Source organism: Schistocerca americana, chromosome 7 (genome assembly GCF_021461395.2).
Source record: "Schistocerca americana isolate TAMUIC-IGC-003095 chromosome 7, iqSchAmer2.1, whole genome shotgun sequence".
Classification (NCBI taxonomy): Eukaryota; Metazoa; Arthropoda; class Insecta; order Orthoptera; family Acrididae; genus Schistocerca; species Schistocerca americana.
This window is the reverse complement of record NC_060125.1, coordinates 596,692,426-596,712,603: the sequence shown is the minus strand read 5'-3', so window position 1 is coordinate 596,712,603 and position 20,178 is coordinate 596,692,426. Positions and strand designations below refer to the sequence as shown.

At 43.3% G+C, this 20,178-nt stretch overlaps 2 protein-coding genes across 2 annotated transcripts in view; both read right to left on the bottom strand.

Annotated features, from left to right (window-relative positions):
- Positions 1-18,677, bottom strand: part of LOC124623136 (transient receptor potential protein) — a gene marked incomplete at its 3' end in the record, with an annotated part of 258,350 nt that extends 239,673 nt beyond the window's left edge. The window contains exon 1 of the mRNA XM_047148927.1: positions 18,567-18,677. The remainder of the gene's footprint in view (positions 1-18,566) is intronic.
- On the bottom strand, positions 16,306-17,065 carry LOC124622205 (GTP-binding protein Rheb homolog). The gene has a single exon (XM_047147853.1). It carries the CDS (start codon positions 16,908-16,910, stop codon positions 16,362-16,364), a length of 549 nt encoding a protein of 182 aa, XP_047003809.1. The 5' UTR covers positions 16,911-17,065; the 3' UTR covers positions 16,306-16,361.
- Positions 18,678-20,178: the final 1,501 nt, after the last annotated feature.

Sequence of the window (20,178 nt, the reverse complement as noted above, 5' to 3'; positions counted from 1 at the left end):
CATCCAACGTCGCGGTGGTCAGTGGTCATAATGTTTCGGCTTATCAGTGTGTATTACCGCATACATCCCTAAACACGGCGGGAAGGGAAGTGCCGTTTCTGCAGCCTTTTTAATAATTTTTGGAGCAAAAGAACCTGGTTAGATGACTTCACGAATAGTGCCGATAAGAAAACGCAACAAACCGTCTAATGAAGGGAAATCGTATAGGTCAATAACAATCCTGAGTTGTGTACAAATAGCGTGCTGGAACGGATGTTGAAACGTAGACATGAGTGGTGGTATGAGCACCATGGGCTGCTCCACAAACCAACTTTTTTTTTTTTTTTCGGCGAGAAAGTTGTGTAACGCCCAAATACTGAGAATAGCATACAAAAGGTGGAGATAAAAGGAAAGGATTATCACAGATTCTTTATCAAACATCTATAGAATAAATTCAAAATCATATGAACGAAGGTTAAATGCAAGAAAGTAACTCAGTCAAAGATAACATTTACCATGGAAGAGAGTTGTAGCCGCATCGAAAAGGAAATTCAATGCGACTGGAATGCAACTCGGATATGGAAATTTTCAGCTAGTTAGTTGCTCTTCAGTCCCTCTAGAGTACTTTTGCGATAGTTGTCAGGACGCAAAGGCAATCTAAATTATTTCAGTATTGGAAGTTTGATAATTCGTGAGGTAGAGCCTGAAATATTGCTCAGTCATTCGACTGATGAAAGTTAATCTTCACCGTTCTCAACGCGATGGTATAGCAAGACGAGTGTTAGACTTCGATTGAATGATATTGGTTTGTCGGACTTAGCCTTCGTACTGACGAACAGTTACAAACCTTGAGAGCAATGGATCAACGACAGAAAAACAATTCGTAGTCTTGAGTAGGACACAGTAAAACGAAGACACGAAGAAAGACAAGTCAAAAGTTGTCGTCAGCGTCACGATTACTGAACTGAACAGAAGTTAATCTTGAATGACATATCGGTGAGCGTGTGTTGTAGGGACAAACAATTAATTGCAGAAAGAACAATAAAATCTGAGTCCAAAGGTAAATCTTACGTGTCGCCTAACTCTTTAAACATTTTAAGTGACTAAGTGAGTACATGAATAATGGACAGTGAAGAGTGATTAGTTTAAACCAGTATTACGGCGTATTAAAAAAAATCATTTACTCCAACATAAGTTATCTCTGGAGTTACGTCGGACCGTTGTTAATAACTTGACGTAGCAACGGCAAAGCAACGGAATAGTAGACAAAAAAGTTTCATCCTCGCTATGTATGATGTGAAAAACGACCGTAATGAAGAAATCAAGAGTCAAGATTTTATTTCATCACAGAACTAACCGGGTATAAAAATAAAAATAAACGATTGCAGTTTACCAGTTCGCACAAACTGAGAAGTCTCTTGCGGACAGATAACAGAATATTTCCGAACCACGCGAGTAGTTGTGTTCTTACTAGAGTTACAGGTACTGTTCCACGTCACACCGACGGGGACGAACATCGTTACGAGTCACGGCTCTTCCCGGCGAGTGAAGAAGGAAAGAAGGGACGTCACAGTTGTTACAGTACAGCCGAGAACGGAATGTTCGCCACGGCGCCTACCGTATGTCAGCTGTGGCTACGATTTCTGCTGACACAGCCTCGGAGTCCTATCCGTAACTGTGCCGCCGCCAGGGCCTCGACCCGCGGACCTTCGCCTGCTTGGACCTGCCCACGCATCCAGAATGCTGCCGTCGCCTCCACGGGAACGCTCGCCATCGTCGGAGTCCGCCATCAGCCCGTCAGTCGCAGTTACTCGGATGGAATAGTTAAGGACTTACGGTTACCAGACATCCTCGGCAGGAGAGCAATCTCTTACCGTGAGCAATTTAATCTTCAGGTTGGAGAAGTTTTATTTGCACAGAACATAGGAATTACATACGCTGAAGAACCAAAGAAACTGGCACACGTGCCTAATATCGCGTAGGGCCCCCGCGAGCACGCAGAAGTGCCGCAACACGACGTAGCACGGATTCGACTAATGTCTGAAGTGGTGCTGTAGCGAACTGACACCATGAGTCCTGCAAGGCTGTCCACAAATCCGTAGGAGTACGAGGGGGTGGAGACGTCTTCACAATAGCACGTTCCAAGGCATCCCACATATAGTCAATAATGTTCATGTCTGGAGAGTTTGGTGGCCAGCGGAAGTGTTTAAACTCGAAGAGTGTTCCAGGAGCCACTCTGTAGAGACTCGTCCGACCACACAACGGTTTTCCAGTCATCAACAGTCTAATGTCGGTGTTGACGGGCCCACCGGGAGGCGTAAACCTTTGTGTCGTGCAGTCATCAAGGGCACACACTATGGGACTTAACATCTGAGACCATCAGTCCCCTAGAACTTAGAACTACTTAAACCTAACTAACCTAAGAACATCACACACATCCATTCCCGAGGCAGGATTCGAACCTGCGACGGTAGCAGTCGCGCGGTTCCGGACTGAAGCTCCTAGAACCGCTCGGCCACCGCGGCCGGCCAAAGTACCTTCGACTCCGGAGCCCATATCGATGATGTTTTGTTGAATGGTTCGCACACTAACAGTTGTTGATGACCCAGCATTTAAATCTACAGCGTTTTGCAGAAGGGTCGGACGTCTGTTGAACGATTCTCTCCAGTCGTCGTTGGTCCCGTTCTTGCAGGATCTTTTTCTCGCCGCAGCGATATGGGAGATCTGATGTTATTCCGAATTTCTGGTATTGACGGTACACTCATGAAATGGTGGTACGGAAAAAACCCCACTTGTCCGCAGCTCGTGGTCGTGCGGTAGCGTTCTCGTTTCCCACGCCCGGGTTCCCGGGTTCGATTCCCGGCGGGGTCAGGGATTTTCTCTGCCTCGTGATGACTGGGTGTTGTGTGATGTCCTTAGGTTAGTTAGGTTTAAGTAGTTCTAAGTTCTAGGGGACTGATGACCATAGATGTTAAGTCCCATAGTGCTCAGAGCCATTTGAACCATTTTTTGAAAAACCCCACTTCATAGCTACCTTGGAGATGCTGTGTCCAATCGCTCGTGGGCCGACTATATCATCACGTTCAGACTCACTCGTATCTTCGTAATCTGCCACTGTAGCAGCAGTAACCGATCTACTAAATGCGCCAGACATTTGTTGTCATATATAGACGTTGCCGACCGTAGCGCCGTATTCTCCCTATCTGCATATCTCTGTATTTCAATACACATACCTAGACCAGTTTCTATGGCGCTTCACTGTATGTGGAAGACTATTTTCGGCAGCTATAAGTGGCATATTCAAATCTGAAAGAATTTTTTTTATATTTACAATAACCTTTTCAACGGTTTCTTATATTCTAATGTTCAACGTACATTCATAGGAAGATTTTACCCTTAACCGTATGTGGTGCAGGTGTCATATAACCCTGGATATATAGGAACTGTTATATAAGAAAACGTAATTATGGAACATCCAACGTCAAAAGTACAATTAAATGTATCAGAGGTACACATACCTCGCTGGAGCAAACGCGTAAGTGTCGCTTCAGGCACCCAATGATAACACCGTGTATGTGGTACACATTCAAAAAAGTCGATGTTAAAATGCATTTTGAATACAAATGTTTTACTTGCTCTGTCCGTGGTGACAGCTGACGTCTCACGGTCCGACAGTAGTCAACCGGACTACGTGGTATTATGGAGCACCATCGGATGCCGGCAGGCTGCTACTTAATAACGTAGAAAACCTAATACATACTTGCTTTCCACGTTTGTATAATATACAGGGCGTAACAAAAATGTACGGCACAAATTGGACTACACATTCCTCACACGTAGACGAAGAAATTATGTCACATGGACATTTGTCTGGAAACCCTTTGTTTCTATGTCACAACTCATCTTTTCCAGCTCATCGCCGGCCGCTGTGGCCGAGCGGTTCTAGGCTCTTCAGTCCGGAACCGCGCGACTGCTAATGTCACAGGTTCGAATCCTGCCTCGGGCATGGATGTGTGTGATGTCCTTAGGTTGGTTAGGTTTAAGTAGTTCTAAGTTCTAGGGGACTGATGACCTCCGATGTTAAGTCCCAGAGTGCTCAGAGCCATTTCAACCATTTTGAACCAGCTCATCAATCATGGGAAACACACACGAACAGAACCCACCAGCATGTCACGTGCAACCCTATCTCACAGAAGATGTTCATTATAGCCTCCGTGGTCATTGATACATGGATCAACCTGCCGTCGTAGTGAACCACGGATTCGCTCATGTATCCCTGGAGTATTGCGTATGGTTTCGCAACCTTCCCTAGTACGGGCACAGGGACTCTGAACATCTTGTACTGGGATTCCATACACAAGGCTTTCAAATGCCCCCACAAATAACTTTGTCTGTTGAGCCTGGGTGGAAGAAAGCAAGGTCCTACCAAAAAGTCACCAATGATGCCGGCCCAAACACCGACCTAAAAATTTTATTGATGACCTGCTTGAACAGTTGCGTGAGGACTGACGTCTGTCCCTACATGTCGACTGTGAAAATGTACAATCTGATCTGAAAAGGCGCCTCATCTGTAAACAGCACATTTACACTAAAATTAGGGTTGACACTTTGTCGAATAAACCATTCGCAGAAGAGTAGCCGTGTGGGAGACTCAGCTGCTGATAGTACCTGCACAGGCTGGAAAGGGTACGGATGCAGCTGCTCCTCGTTTAACACTCGCCAGATAGTCACGTGATCAACATTCAGGGTAGCAGCTACACGTCTCGTACTGGTACTAGGGTCGTCGTTAACTGCATGAAGTATTGTCTCCTCCCGTTGCAGTGTCCTCGTCCCTCTAGGTCTTCTCAGGTCGCGAGTATCAGGCTTCAATGCCCCAACTTCCCTAAGTCGACGATCAATGGCTTCAAACGTTTTCCTGTCGGGGCACCTTCGTCCTGGAAATCTCTCCCAGTACAAACGTCGAGTGCGAGCGCCATTGCCTTCAGTTAACCCATACAAGAAATGGGCACCTACCATTTCTGCATTTGTGTGGACTGCCATTGCTCGAGCCAGGTCTGTGACTGACTCTACGTAGTAACCCGTGTGCTTGCCACGGTCCCACTGATCGCTGGAACAATTGATGTTCCTTGCAAACACGCAATGGCGAACGTCGCATGGCAACAAGAACATGTAAAACAAAACACTGGCGGTGCACAACGTAACCAGACGTCACCAAGAGTGTACCTTCCCCATGATTCTAACGTTCTGTTCTTATGTGTTTCCCACGATTAATGAGTTGGAGACAGTGAGTCGTAACACGGAAACAAAGCGTTTCCGACCCATGTTTGTGGAACATAATTTCATCGAGTACGTGTGAGGAACGTGTCCTGCAGTTTGTGTCGCACATTTTTGTTGCAGTCTGTATACAATGATACAGTACTTTACACTTGTAATATCGTTTTCATAATGTTTTAAAACCAATTTAAAACCATGTTTTATATTAAGAGTCAAGAAATGACTGTGGTAAGGTATCTCAAAACACGGTCCTAGATTCCACCAACGTTGTCCTCCCTTGATTATATTGTTTAAAAATGTAGATCACTGGTCCTCAAACTTTATTGCTCAACAGCCCATACTGAGAATGGGGGAGCGATACCTGGGGCCCATATGTACCGATCTCTTTATTCATTGCTGTTGTTGTTGTTTTTGTGGTCTTCAGTCCTGAGACTGGTTTGATGCAGCTCTCCATGCTACTCTATCCTGTGCAAGCTTCTTCATCTCCCATTACCTACTGCAACCTACATCCTTCTGAATCTGCTTAGTGTATTGATCTCTTGGTCTCCCTCTACGATTTTACCCTCCACGCTGCCCTCCAATGCTAAATTTGTGATCCCTTGATACCTCAAAACATGTCCTACCAACCGATCCCTTCTTCTAGTCAAGTTGTGCCACAAACTTCTCTTCTCCCCAATCCTATTCAATACCTCCTCATTAGTTACGTGATCTACCCACCTTATCTTCAGCATTGTTCTGTAGCACCACATTTCGAAAGCTTCTATTCTCTTCTTGTCCAAACTGGTTATCGTCCATGTTTCACTTCCATACATGGCTACACTCCATACAAATACTTTCAGAAACGACTTCCTGACACTTAAATCTATACTCGATGTTAACAAATTTCTCTTCTTCAGAAACGATTTCCTTGCCATTGCCATTCATTGCTAACCTACATAAATTAGAATGCTATGAACTTTCAACAAGCTATAGCTGTGGTAGGGGCGCGAAAACCTGCACGTCGGCTAGTAAGTACTGATCGTTAACAGTCCTCACCATTCGAACATCGAGCGACGTGGTGCACTGGTTACCACACTGGACTCGCATTCGGAAGGATGACGGTACAAACTCGCGTCCGACCATCGAGATTTATGTTTTCCGTGATTTCCCTAAATCGCTCCACGCAAAAACAGGGATGGGTCCTTTGGAACGACACGGCCGCTTTACTTCCCCATCCTTGACACAATCCGAGGTTGAGCTCCGTCTCAAATAAACTCGTCGTCGACAGGACGTTAAACCGAATCACCCTTCCCTTTTTCTTTTTACCATTTGGAACACTTCCTGTTGATTGTTCCTCGTTTCAGATCGCTGCCACCCTGTGCAACCACAATCGTTGTGACGTTAGAATAGCCTGACGAAATGTTGCGTTGTTTGTATCACCGGGTGATTGATTAATAACAGTAAATGTACTTATATTTAAATGCACTATGCAAGAATGCTGAATGTCGTTTTTCCATTCATTGTATTGTATTATAACAGCCTTAATTTAATTTCATATTTCTTGCGACAAATATGGACCGCATTTTAAGATGATCATCATACAATGTATACGCACGAATCCATATTACTTCCATGTCGAAATGTATACCGTAGCAGCTCGTAGGTACAAGTCACGCATGCGCGTGATTTATCAGTATTGGAAGACAAACAACGAAACATCCCCCCCCTCTCAAATCCTCTACCCCCGGCAGTGGTCGGGCTACTTCCGCCATAGCTCTTGTGTCAAGCGGCCAACTTTTCTTAGCTCACGGCCAAATTCATCAACATCAGTTAAAATTAAATACATCTTAAAATACTACCGTCTCCGTATTTTTGTTTGTTACTGAGCAGGAAAACCGCGCTCTTAAGAATCTCTTAATGTTACTTCCTGGCAGATTAAAACTGTGTGCCCGACCGAGACTCGAACTCGGGACCTTTGCCTTTCGCGGGCACGTGCTCTACCAACTGAGCTACCGAAGCACAACTCACGCCCGCTACTCACAGCTTTACTTCTGCCAGTACCTCGTCTCCTACCTTCCAAACTTTACAGAAGCTCTCCTACGAACCTTGCAGAAGTAGCACTCCTGAAAGAAAGGATATTGCGGAGACATGGCTTAGCCACAGCCTGGGGGATGTTTCCAGAATGAGATTTTCACTCTGCAGCGGAGTGTGCGCTGAGTCTCGGTCGGGCACACAGTTTTAATCTGCCAGGAAGTTTCATGTCAGCGCACACTCCGCTGCAGAGTGAAAATCTCATTCTCTTAATGTTAGTTGACGTTCTTGAATTCGGCAGTTAGGTGCTAGTTGTATATTATTATACGAGGGTTGCCGAGAAAGCAGTGCACCTCGTTCTTTTTTTCTCAGGCGAAAACAATGCTACGAATGCGAAACGTTACGTCTGTACTATTTGAAGCCTCCTGAGTCAGCCCGCCAAGTTTCCGTCACTTCCGACAGATAGCGTAGCTGCAGGACAGTTTAAAAACTGCGTGTGTAGGTGATGTACGTTACAAGTAAAGTGCCGTCGTTGAATTTCTCACTGCAGAGAAAGAAACTGCGGCGAATATTCACAAACGCTTGTGCAAAGTCTATGGAGCACCTTCTATCGACAGAAGTACAGTTAGTCGCTGGGCACGGAGGGTGAGGTCATCAGAAGGCGGTTCGGCGGTACTCGACGATTTGCAGCGGTCGGGGAGGCCATCCACGGCTGTCACACGTGACTTGTTGCAGCGAGCTGGTGTTGTCATTCGCGAGAACAGACGCATTACGACTCAGCAAAGGAAGTGTGGATGCAGTTATGTGCATTCTCGGATATTCCGAAGTGTGTCCAACATGGGTCCTGCGGTGTCTAACGGTGGATGACAAATCGCACAAAAAAAACATTTGTCCTGATTTTTTGCAACGTTCTGAAGCTGAGAGGGAGGCCTTCTTGTCCCGGATTGTGATAGGTGACGAAACCTGTGTTCACCATTTTGAGCGCGAAACGATACTCGATGGAATGGCGCCATTCCCGTTCTCCACAGAAAAAAAAAATTTAAAAGCAACTGCTTCCGACGGTAAGGTCATGATCACCGTTTTCTGGGACTGTGAAGGTGTGATATTCACTGATGTGACGCCAAGAGGCGGGACCAATCCTTGTCCTGGTGGCGGGGCCAGTACTTTCACTGTGTGAATCACCTCTACATCTACATCTACATCTACATTTATACTCCGCAAGCCACCCAACGGTGTGTGGCGGAGGGCACTTTACGTGCCACTGTCATTACCTCCCTTTTCTGTTCCAGTCGCGTATGGTTCGCGGGAAGAACGACTGCCGAAAAGACTCTGTGCGCGCTCGAATCTCTCTAATTTTACATTCGTGATCTCCTCGGGAGGTATAAGTAGGGGGAAGCAATATATTCGATACCTCATCCAGAAACGCACCCTCTCGAAACCTGGCGAGCAAGCTACACCGCGATGCAGAGCGCCTCTATTACAGAATCTGCCACTTGAGTTTGTTAAACATATCCGTAACGCTATCACGCTTAGCAAATAACCCTGTGACGGAACGCGCCGCTCTGCTTTGGATCTTTTCTCTCTCTCCGTCAACCCGATCTGGTACGGATCCCACACTGTTGAGCAATACTCAAGTATAGGTCGAACGAGTGTTTTGTAAGCTACCTCCTTTGTTGATGGACTACATTTTCTAAGGACTCTCCCAATGAATCTCAACCTGGTACCCGCCTTACCAACAATTAATTTTATATGATCATTCCACTTCAAATCGTTCCGCACGCATACTCCCAGATATTTTACAGAAGTAACTGCTACCAGTGTTTGTTCCGCTATCATATAATCATACAATAAAGGATCCTTCTTTCTATGTATTCGCAATACAATACATTTGTCTATGTTAAGGGTCAGTTGCCACTCCCTGCACCAAGTGCCTATCCGCTGCAGATCTTCCTGCTTTTCGCTACAATTTTCTAATGCTGCAACTTCTCTGTATAATACAGCATCATCCGCGAAAAAACGCATGGAACTTCCGACACTATCTACTAGGTCATTTATATATATTGTGAAAAGCAATGGTCCCATAACACTCCCGTGTGGCACGCCAGAGGTTACTTTAACGACTGTAGACGTCTCTCCATTCAGAACAACATGCTGTGTTCTGTTTGCTAAAAACTCTTCAATCCAACCACACAGCTGGTCTGATATTCCGTAGGCTCTTACTTTGTTTATCAGGCGACAGTGCGGAACTGTATCGAACGCCTTCCGGAAGTCAAGAAAAATAGCATCTACGTGGTAGCCTGTATCGAATATTTTCTGGGTCTCATGAACAAATAAAGCGAGTTGGGTCTTACACGATCGCTGATTCCGGAATCCATGTTGATTCCCACAGAGTAAATTCTGGGTTTCCAAAAACGACATGATACTCGAGCAAAAAACATGTTCTAAAATTCTACAACAGATCGACGTCAGAGATATAGGTCTATAGTTTTGCGCATCTGGTCGACGACCCTTCTTGAAGACTGGGACTACCTGTGGTCTTTTCCAATCATTTGGAACCTTCCGTTTCTCTAGAGTCTTGCGGTACACGGCTGTCAGAAGGGGGGCAAGTTCTTTCGCGTATTCTGTGTAGAAACGAATTGGTATCCCATATGGTCCAGTGGACTTTCCTCTGTTGAGTGATTCCAGTTGCTTTTCTATTCCTTGGACACTTATTTCGATGTCAGCCATTTTTTCGTTTGTGCGAGGATTTAGAGAAGGAACTGTAGTGCGGTCTTCCTCTGTGAAACAGCTTTGGAAAAAGGTGTTTAGTATTTCAGCTTTACGCGTGTCATCCTCTGTTTCAATGCCATCATCATCCCGGAGTGTCTGGATATGCTGTTTCGAGCCACTTACTGATTTAACGTAAGACCAGAACTTCCTGGGATTTTCTGTCAAGTCGGTACATAGAGTTTTACTTTCGAATTCACTGAACGCTTCACGCATAGCCCTCCTTACGCTAACTTTGACATCGTTTAGGTTCTGTTTGTCTGAGAGGTTTTGGCTGCGTTTAAACTTGGAGTGAAGCTCTCTTTGCCTTCGCAGCAGCTTCCTAACTTTGTTGTTGAACCACGGTGGGTTTTTCCAGTCCCTCACAGTTTTACTCGGCACGTACCTGTCTAAAACGCATTTTACAATTGCCTTAAACTTTTTCCATAAACACTCAGCATTGTCAGTGTCGGAACAGAAATTTTCGTTTTGATCTGTTAGGTAGTCTGAAATCTGCCTTCTATTACTCTTGCTAAACAGATAAACCTTCCTCCCTTTTTTTATATTCCTATTAACTTCCATATTCAGGGATGCTGCAACGGCCTTATGATCACTGATTCCCTGTTCTGCACTTACAGAGTCGAAAAGTTCGGTCTATTATCAGTAGGTCCAAGATGTTATCTCCACGAGTCGGTTCTCTGTTTAATTGCTCGAGGTAATTTTCGGATAGTGCACTCAGTATAATTTCACTCGATGCTCTGTCCCTACCACCCGTCCTAAACAACTGAGTGTCCCAGTCTATATCTGCTAAATTGAAATCTCCACCTAAGACCATAATATGCCGAGAAAATTTATGTGCAATGTATTCCAAATTTTCTCTCAGTTGTTCTGCCACTAATGCTGCTGAGCCGGGAGGTCGATAAAAGGAGCCAATTATTAACCTAGCTCGGTTGTTGAATGTAACCTCCACCCATAATATTTCACAGGAACTATCCACTTCTATTACACTACAGGATCAACTACTACTAACAGCGACAAACACGCCACCACCGGTTGTATGCAATCTATCCTTTCTAAACACCGTCTGTGCCTTTGTAAAAATTTCGGCTGAATTTATCTCTGGCTTCAGCCAGCTTTCTGTACCTATAACGATTTCAGCTTCGGTCCTCAAAATGTCTTCCACGAACGGCATCCTTTAATGGCCCAAACAAGTGGAAACCGTATATCAACACATTAACAAAAGTGAAGATGCGCTTCCGGCGACTTCGGCGCCACAGCAATCCAGGAGATGTTTCACAGTAACGCTCGGCCCCACACAAGTCTGAGGACTGCTAAACGCCTCGCAAAACAGGGTTGGACAGTATTACCCCATCCATCCTACAGCACTGACCTAGTCCCCTCGGACTTCCACTTGTTTGGGCCATTAAAGGATGCCATTCGTGGAAGACATTTTGAGGACGACGAGGAGGTGATTCACACAAGGAAGCACTGATTCCACCACCAGGACAAGGATTGGTACCGACAGGGCATACACGCCCTTGTTTCGCTCTGGAGGAAGGCCCTAGAGTGGAATGGAGATTGCATAGAAAAACAGGGTGTGTAGATAAAACAACATTCTTTCGTGTGTGTAACTCTCATTATGTTCAATAAAGAATTGTTGAAGAAAAAATGCCATCCATTACTTTCTGGGCAAACCTCGTACAAGGTGCGCCTGAAAAATTCGATGAATGATCTCAGAAGCTAAGGGAAACAAGAGTTAGAAATAAAATACCTATATTGACCTTCAAAGTAACGATCATTAGCTAGAACAAACTTCTGACGTGCGTTACTGGATACCCACAACGTCTACGCGCTCAGCTCTCTCACTCAACCCAACATGATTGTTTAGCAGACCCTCTTTATTGTCCAGATTTGGCGCCAATACACCTCGTTATGTTTCCCCATCTTAAAGGCTTCACAGAGGCTGCGCGGTGCTTCGAGCGGTTCCACAAAGAAGTGTTCGCTGTCAACATCCAACAGCTTTACAACGATCCCAAAAGTGTTTTGTACCTGATGGTGATTACTTTGAAGACCATTATGGGTATTTTGTTTCTAATTCTTATTTCCTTTATTTTCTAGGACCATTCACCGAACTTTTTAGACGCATCTTGTATAATACGGTTGAGAACTGTGGGCTGCAAAAATAATTGATTTTGGCTGCATGCTACGCATGGACTGCAGTTTGATGACCACTGTTGTAAACGATTTGATCTGTTGTCTGCTACAGACACATTGTATTCTGAATAATAGTATACCTTGCATTTTTAAATAAATTCTCATACTGATTGTAACAGCATGTCACTGATTACGCTGCATGGTACAAATGCACTGTCTACAACTCAGTAGTAGTTAAGTTTTCTGTGTACGTCTGTGCAGTGCTTTAGCACCGACTGCACATCGACCAGCACGGCGCCACGAAACGCCATCGAGAAGGCGCTGATTCGCTCGCCAATGGAAAGAGAGGCCAGCGCCACACCTCCAGGAAGACAGGCTTCAGACCCCCCCCCCCCTGTCAACGCTGATTTAACCAGCCGCCCATCGCTGGTCTGCCAAAGAATCGCCAGTTGTGTTTTTTAAGTTTCTGGTGACCTTTTTTTTAACTGTCCTCCATGAACGTCTCCCTGTTGGTCTATTTTTTACCTCCATTTTCTCCCATTATTATGTTTTAAGTTCCCATTTATCGCCTTATGTATGTAACATTTTATTCTTATTTTAAGTTGTCATGTCACTCGACTGAAGAGCGGCGGATTGTGCCGCTGACAGCCCTCCCCTGCCCATATGGGGCAGGGGAATGATTGAAATCACAATAAAAGAAAAAAAAAAGCTGGTCTGCCCAGTTTGGCCGCAGATTTCGAGAGCAACATTACTGAGTAATAGGAAGACGTTACTTAGCCTGCGTTCTGCGAGTAGTAATAGTGTATAACAGTAATTGCATTTAGGAGGCGCAGCAGGCACAATAAGTTAAGTATTGTTCCTTCCCTTAATAGAGATATAAAGTTTTCTTTTAGTTAGGAAGTGTTTTGTACAGACTACTTTGGATTCCTGCCACCGGCCAATGCAACTTGTCTCCTTCCTTGTTTGTGTGACTCCCAGAGTAGCCGACACAACAACGTCAAACTTGCCAGTAAGCACGAAACCAGCCTTTCATCTACTGACGTAGTGTTAGCGAACATACAAACACTCTAAAGGTTGCGTGGAAGTAAATTTATGGTCTGTTGATAACAGAACGAAGTCCGTTTACAACCTGCACCACGCAAGTAACGAGCAGCCCTTAGTGGCTCGCCATCAGTTTTTTTGTCTTAAATATCTTTGTGACTAATGCCCTTTTGGCATATTTATTATTTTATAAATGACATATAAGTACTGCCAGTCTTTCACGATAATTCCGTACTTATAATTTGCATCATACGTTTTTAGTCATAATTCTGTGACCAAGTTATAGACCATTCTTTAGTTTAAATTCTGAGGAAGACACTCCTAGCAGTGTTTAAACCCGGTCAATTCGTTAAAAGTTAGTGACCGAGGGCTGTCTTCTTTTAATTGTAACTGTTCACGGTCTCTGAACGTGCAGTAATGTAAAAAAAATCTGGCAACGAAGTGTCTCCTAGAAAGCCGCTTGCTGTCACACGTGCAGTCCATTTCAATTGCAGTTTCCACTATGAAATCTGACGAATTATCTTATGATGTTTCGAAAAGGTGTTAGTAACTTGGATTGTCTGCTTTTAAGTGGTGCGTCTATTTCCAGCGACCTGACACGGTCACTTCTAGTCTCTTAATAAGAAACTGAATTCATATTGTTTTAAAATATTATGAAAAAGACCTTCCAACTGTAGAGTACTGTCATCATTGTATGTATTATACAAACGTGGAAAACATGTATCTGTAAGGTTTTCTAAGTAATTAAGTAGCTGCCTGCTGCCACGTGGTGGTACTCCGTAACTTAGTATAGTCTGGTTGACTACTATTGGGTCGTGTGCCGTCTGCTGTCACCGCGGACAGAGCAAGTAACATTTGTATGCAAAATGTATTTACATCGACTTCTATGAATTGTACCACATGTATGGTTGAAACGTCCCCTTAGAAAAATTAAGAATGACTGTGCTGGTAAACGTCTTACGTTATTTGGTACAGAGACAGCTGAGTAAACTGAACGTACTCAGACAGTTCTCTCTTTACTTATTCTGATCATCACTAAACTGACACACAATATTTTTTTTTTTTTTTGCGCAACGCAATCTCACTCTCAATAATCCCTACAAAAGAATGGCCCTGACTAACAATAACCTATACCTTTCATGAATCACTTACCTCACAACAATCTTCGTTACTCGAACTACTGCAATACAGCCAGCGCCAACATGCCCGCTAAATAAAAGATTCTAACTACTGGACGCTCTAACTACTGATAGGCAAAGTTAGCAAATGAAAGATTTTGACAGATAAAAAACAATGTATTTAGCTTAATAATGTTCAAAAGTCATCATATACATATATCTATCAATTCATGACATCCATCTTTACAGATTTCCTTTTTCTGGCGGACACACGTCCAGATCGTCCGCATATAGTAACCTCTCAAAACTCTGGCATCTCTCTCTCCACATCCACCACTGCTGGCGGCTCACCTCCAACTGCGCAACGCTACGCGCTGTTCACATCAGCTGCCCAACACTACAATAGAGAATATTCCAACAATGCCAACCAGCCACAAGCTGCACACAGCGCAGTCAGCGATTTTCATACAGAGGACTACGTTGCGTTACCGACATTAAACCCTAAACAGCCCACTTACACGGTTTTATCATCGGATGTCTGACCCGCCACTTGCGAGTCTGCTCCAGCGAGTTATGCGTACGTCAGATACGTTTCATTGTACTTCTGATGTTGGATGTTCCATAATTATTTATATCTACATTACAGTTAAGTTCCCATATAGTCAGGGCTATATGACACCTGCTCCATGTACAGTGACACTAAATTGATGTGAGTCAAGGGTATGTAACACACAGCTTTTCAAAAATGTTCTTCTAAATGTACGTTGAAAATTAAAATGTAAAAGACCGTCAAAAATACTGTTTAGATTTTAAAAAATTCTTTCAAGTTTGAAGGTGGCAATTAAAGTTTGCCGAAACTAGTCGTCACATATGTAGTTCATGCGATCTGGTCTAATAAAACTTCCCCAACCAGATGATTATATTTTTCAATTAAAGACTTGTTTACTGTCTTGGTAGCGCCAAGTTTAATGATTAAATAAAGGTCTGTGTTTATGTTAACAGCTGGTTCGACAGCAGCTTTGTGCACTTCTCATTTGTCTCTAAGGACCACACCACGCCCCAGGAAGACTCGAGCACATCCTGACGAGCGGGAAATATTGTATCGCTCAGGTTTCTCCGCAGCTACCTCTGACGTCGTATTTTGACTCCTAACGTGGAGCGATGCTGCGTTCGCCTTCTACTGCTGTTTGTGTCCTGTTCAAATGCCAAGATAAAAAAATACAAGGGAACGTCGACGGCGCACGAGAACATGAAGTGCCGTATAACACGGACCTGTGCTCCGACAGGCTCAGAAGATATTCACCATTCAGTATTGTTTGTTTTGAAACCCTTAATAGCTTGTATGAGTGCTCAAGTTCAGTACCTTGAACACTTGATGCGGCAGGCCACGTCCCGGGAAGTTCAGCCGCCGTGTTGGAAATGTTATTTCAGGCGACGCCACATTGGGCGACTTGCGTGTCGATGACGATGAGAATACACGACGCATAAAATCTCCAACCCGGCCGGGAATGGAACCCGGGCCCGCTGCATGGTAGGCAGACACGTTACAATTCAGCTTTTTTTTTTTTTTTTAAACCATTATGACAGTTTATTCAGAATTCTGTAGCACTACATGGTTTAAATGGTTTCATTCACACAGTAACACTGGACGTGTCATTCAAAATCTTAAAGATATTGCTAACCTGTCAGTTCTGTGTAAGTGATCAACCTTTACACATATGTACACAAGCAAAATATTTAACAGATTATTTTCCAAATTACTATTAAAACTGAACTTTTATACAAATTTCTCTAAAATAATTTCAGTGTACAACACATTAAATCAACATATACCATCCCTAAATACAAAATATACACATTAGATACATATCATATTGAGAGATTATAATCACATGATTATAATCGATAAATTGGTACAAATAAATCCTATAAAACACAATATTACAATAAAAATGTTATTCAAAAGAAACAAAAAAGAAAAAGAAACAAAAAATAACATTTGTATATTATATGTGCAACTTCAGCTAAAATAATCTTCTTTCAAGAAATGGTGCAACTCGATTTTTCTTGTACATTGCCATTGGCTTTTTCTATTTCCAACAATGCCGTGTGAAAAATATCTGCAACAGACTCATTCTGTTTTGCTGACGCCTCAAGGAATGCAGCTTTCCAGGAATCAGCCAACCTCTTCCCTTCCTCACTGCTTACAATTCGGTCCATGTGCAGATCAGTTTTATTTCCAACCAAAACAATTGGAACATGGACTTTCCCTGTCATATCAAGTAGTTTGTCATATATTATTTGTACAACTTCAAATGATTTTGCAGAGTCAATTGAATACACAAGTACATAACCATGAATATCCATTGAATATTGTGCTGGAAATATTGAATATTCATCTTGACCAGCAGTATCCACTAGTTTAAGTTCATATTCTTGACTGTTGACACGAGTCGATTTTGTAAAAGTATTTTCAATTGTAGGGTCGTATGAATCGACAAACTGCCCTTCCACGAACTGTATGCTTAGGGATGATTTCCCAACAGACCTGTACCCCATAATCGCTATCTTTCTCTGCTTGGGTGGCATTGTTATTTCACAATATCAGTGAAAAACACAGTCATTCACTTGTGTGGTACAGAAACTTACACACATATAGCCAAGTAATAAACGTTTAACCTGCACTTAACTTCCTGTCACACAATACGACACTAGCATCAGTACCAGCAATCATTCAAACACCACAGATCGCTAGGCAGGCGGGCACAGTCACAACTATAAACACACGAATCATAACTCAGTGACACGTTTGCTCACATTTGGTACAGTAAGGAAGCTGTTCGTGGAACCTCTTCTCCTGTCGGCGGTGTAGTGGTTTGGGGCGCTATTATCTTGTTACTGTTTGATAAGATGTCACATACTTAAGTTCCACACATGTTATGTCGTTGAAGTCTTCTTCGAAGGCTCTTTTCAGTGCCGTAAATCAGTGTTAACAGTTCCATTAAAAATGCATATTCGGTGTCATTATTCGGTAACCTCTAGAACGAACTGCATTTTGCAGTCAGCAAATACATGAGATTACCTTTCATTTTACATGTCAGTTTCCCTAGTTACTTAGGGTTTCTATCTCCATTTTACGGTTGCCCACCTTTTTATCTGTTCTCTTACATAATGTTCACCCTTTTTATAACTATGTACCGTCATATTTTCTCCTTTATGTTATTTTAAATGTCTTCTATTGTATAATATATGCCTTTCGGCTGAAGAGCAGCGCCTATAATGCTGCCAGCCCGTCCCAGATGGGGAATTGAAGTACAATAAAGAAAGAAAAAGCTGGCCCGCAGTCAGTGATTTTGCTCCTGACGACGATGGTAGAGATAGCCATCGAAAGCTCGAGTGTATCATTCGAAATGAAACGGCTTGTAAACCAAATGATTTTACTCAAACAAGTAGTATTTTTATAGACTCCATCGCAGTGGGACCGGTGATATATAAAAAACTGTTGTGTGAAAGACGCTCTATTATTCTGTTATTGTGTTGATATATATAAGGGTTATCATTTGAAATGTTTCTTCATCATATAAATGTGAGTTCATTTCAATTATCTTGTACCTTTAAGCAACGTCTCGCGTTCATGAATTATTGACGCTTCATGATAACCTTTGCCGCCATCAAAATGAAAATAAAAAGAAACAGTGACACATTGTCGAAGATTCTACGAAATATTAAATAAGATGGCACATATTGTGAACATATCATTTGCTAACAACTGTTACAGGTTCCGCCAGCAGTTTGAGCGAGTAATTTATGCCTCTTACGTATTCAGCTAATATGCTTACATACCGATTACTCGAATGATATGTTTCCAAAACGTAAAACCTCACTAAATAATGCCTGATGTTCTGTAGAGGGTGGCGAATGCTCGACAATGAAGCTGTCGAATATCAGATCATAATAATGATGGTGTAATTGATTAAGACGATTATGACAGCCAAATTTATGTGTAGCATTATGGAAACGTCTGGTTGCTAAAACTGTCAATGGCCGGGAGAACCGTGTGCTGACCGCATGCCCCTCCATACCCACAGCCAGTGACGCCTATCCGGCTGAGCACGACATGGGGCTGGCGTGTACCGTTGGGCCTTCCGAACTCTGTTTGGATGGAGTTCAGTTTTATTATGGAAAACATCCAGTCATTCCAGGACAAAAGGCACACATATATTTGTTTCATAAATTAATGCTTACCTAAGTATTCGGCAGTGTGACTCGAGTTGATTTCAGCGTTGACTGTTTCAGTTTCCTTTTACAGCTGCATTGCGACAGAGTCCATGAAGTCTCGGACGTCCAACCTGCATCTGTTGAAGATGAGAAACAATTTCTGTGTTATTCGGTAATGGGAATTGAGAAGCTAAGTCAAAGTTACTTTGTACGATTCACACTCCGCAAAATTAAACATAATTAACGTTGTCTTTCTTATAGACAAACACATATACCAATTGACGAGCAATAGATACCTTGCGAAACACATGAACTATCTTTTCTGGTATCGGAGATTTAAAACCCGCGTGCTTGCAGGGCAGTACCTTTTGAAATTTGCATGGTCCTCTATAACTTGGTGTTTCACTTGTTTCTGCGACAAATACCATCTGGGATTCTGTTCTAGCACAGCAAATGATACAAAGAATACCGAGCAAGCCAATTCTGTAATAGATTCTATAACAAACAGAATACACGGAAAGACTGTTTGCTTTAGATATTGTTTTATCAAGAAAGTTACAGTGGTGAAAATGACTATTTTTTAATAATTTTGCATAACACAAACTGTTTGATGATATTCTGTAGGAGGAAATTTTAAAAAAAGGTACACAGGTGAGGTATGAACTCGTACGACCAATATGGTGACCCCAAACCTCTGACACTGCACTACGCTCTCCCTCTCGACACACAATTAACGTTACAGACGTAGGAGACACTCATAATTGTTCAACATTGATTTCCTTTCAAACTGGGAGTCGCCTCACTAAAAAGCGCTAGCTAGGTACTCGGGACAGGTCCCTCTATTTCATACGTACGCCTCGTTAAGATGCGTGATTAACAGGTGTGATGGTCTCCTTGTAAGTTGTGGTTACGCTCTTGATGTCTGCGTAACAGGCAGCCTTGCATACTTCGCCGTACCGAGGGAGGTCACAGTGCCCGTTGGATGTAGGGTACCTCACTCGAATAGATTTACGCTGACCGAAAGACAGTCGCACCACCAGAAAATTAGAGTAGTGAAATTTCTGGAATAAATTTGTCTAGCTAACATATTTAAGTGATTAACATTTCTTTGTCACAGGTTTGACGTAAGAGCGAGATAAATCATTGCAAATGTAAAAGACTAGGTACATTAATAACCGGAATGTTGAATGCAGGCATGAAAACGTGCATGCATTGCGTTGTGCAGATGCCGGATATCAGTCTGGGGAATGTAATTACACGCCTGTTGCGTTTGGTCGGCCAGTACAGGAACGGTTAACGCTATTTATTGATGGCGCGCGAGTTGTCCGATGAGGTCCCGTATGTTATCTATTGGAGACGGATCTGGTGACTGAGCAGGCCATGGCAACATGTCGACACTCTGTAGGCCGTAGGGCGTGTTGGGTTGCAACAGCGGTATGTGGTCAAGCGTTATCCTGTTGGAATACACTCTCTCGAATGCTGTTCGTGAATGGCAGCGCAAGAAGTCGAATCGCCAGACTACATATGAATTTGCAGTCACTGCGCGTGGGGTAACCACTAGCGCGCCCCTGCTCTCAGGCGACATCGCGTCCCAGACCGTAGCTCCAGCTCCAGGTGTAGGTCCAGTGTACCTAGCACA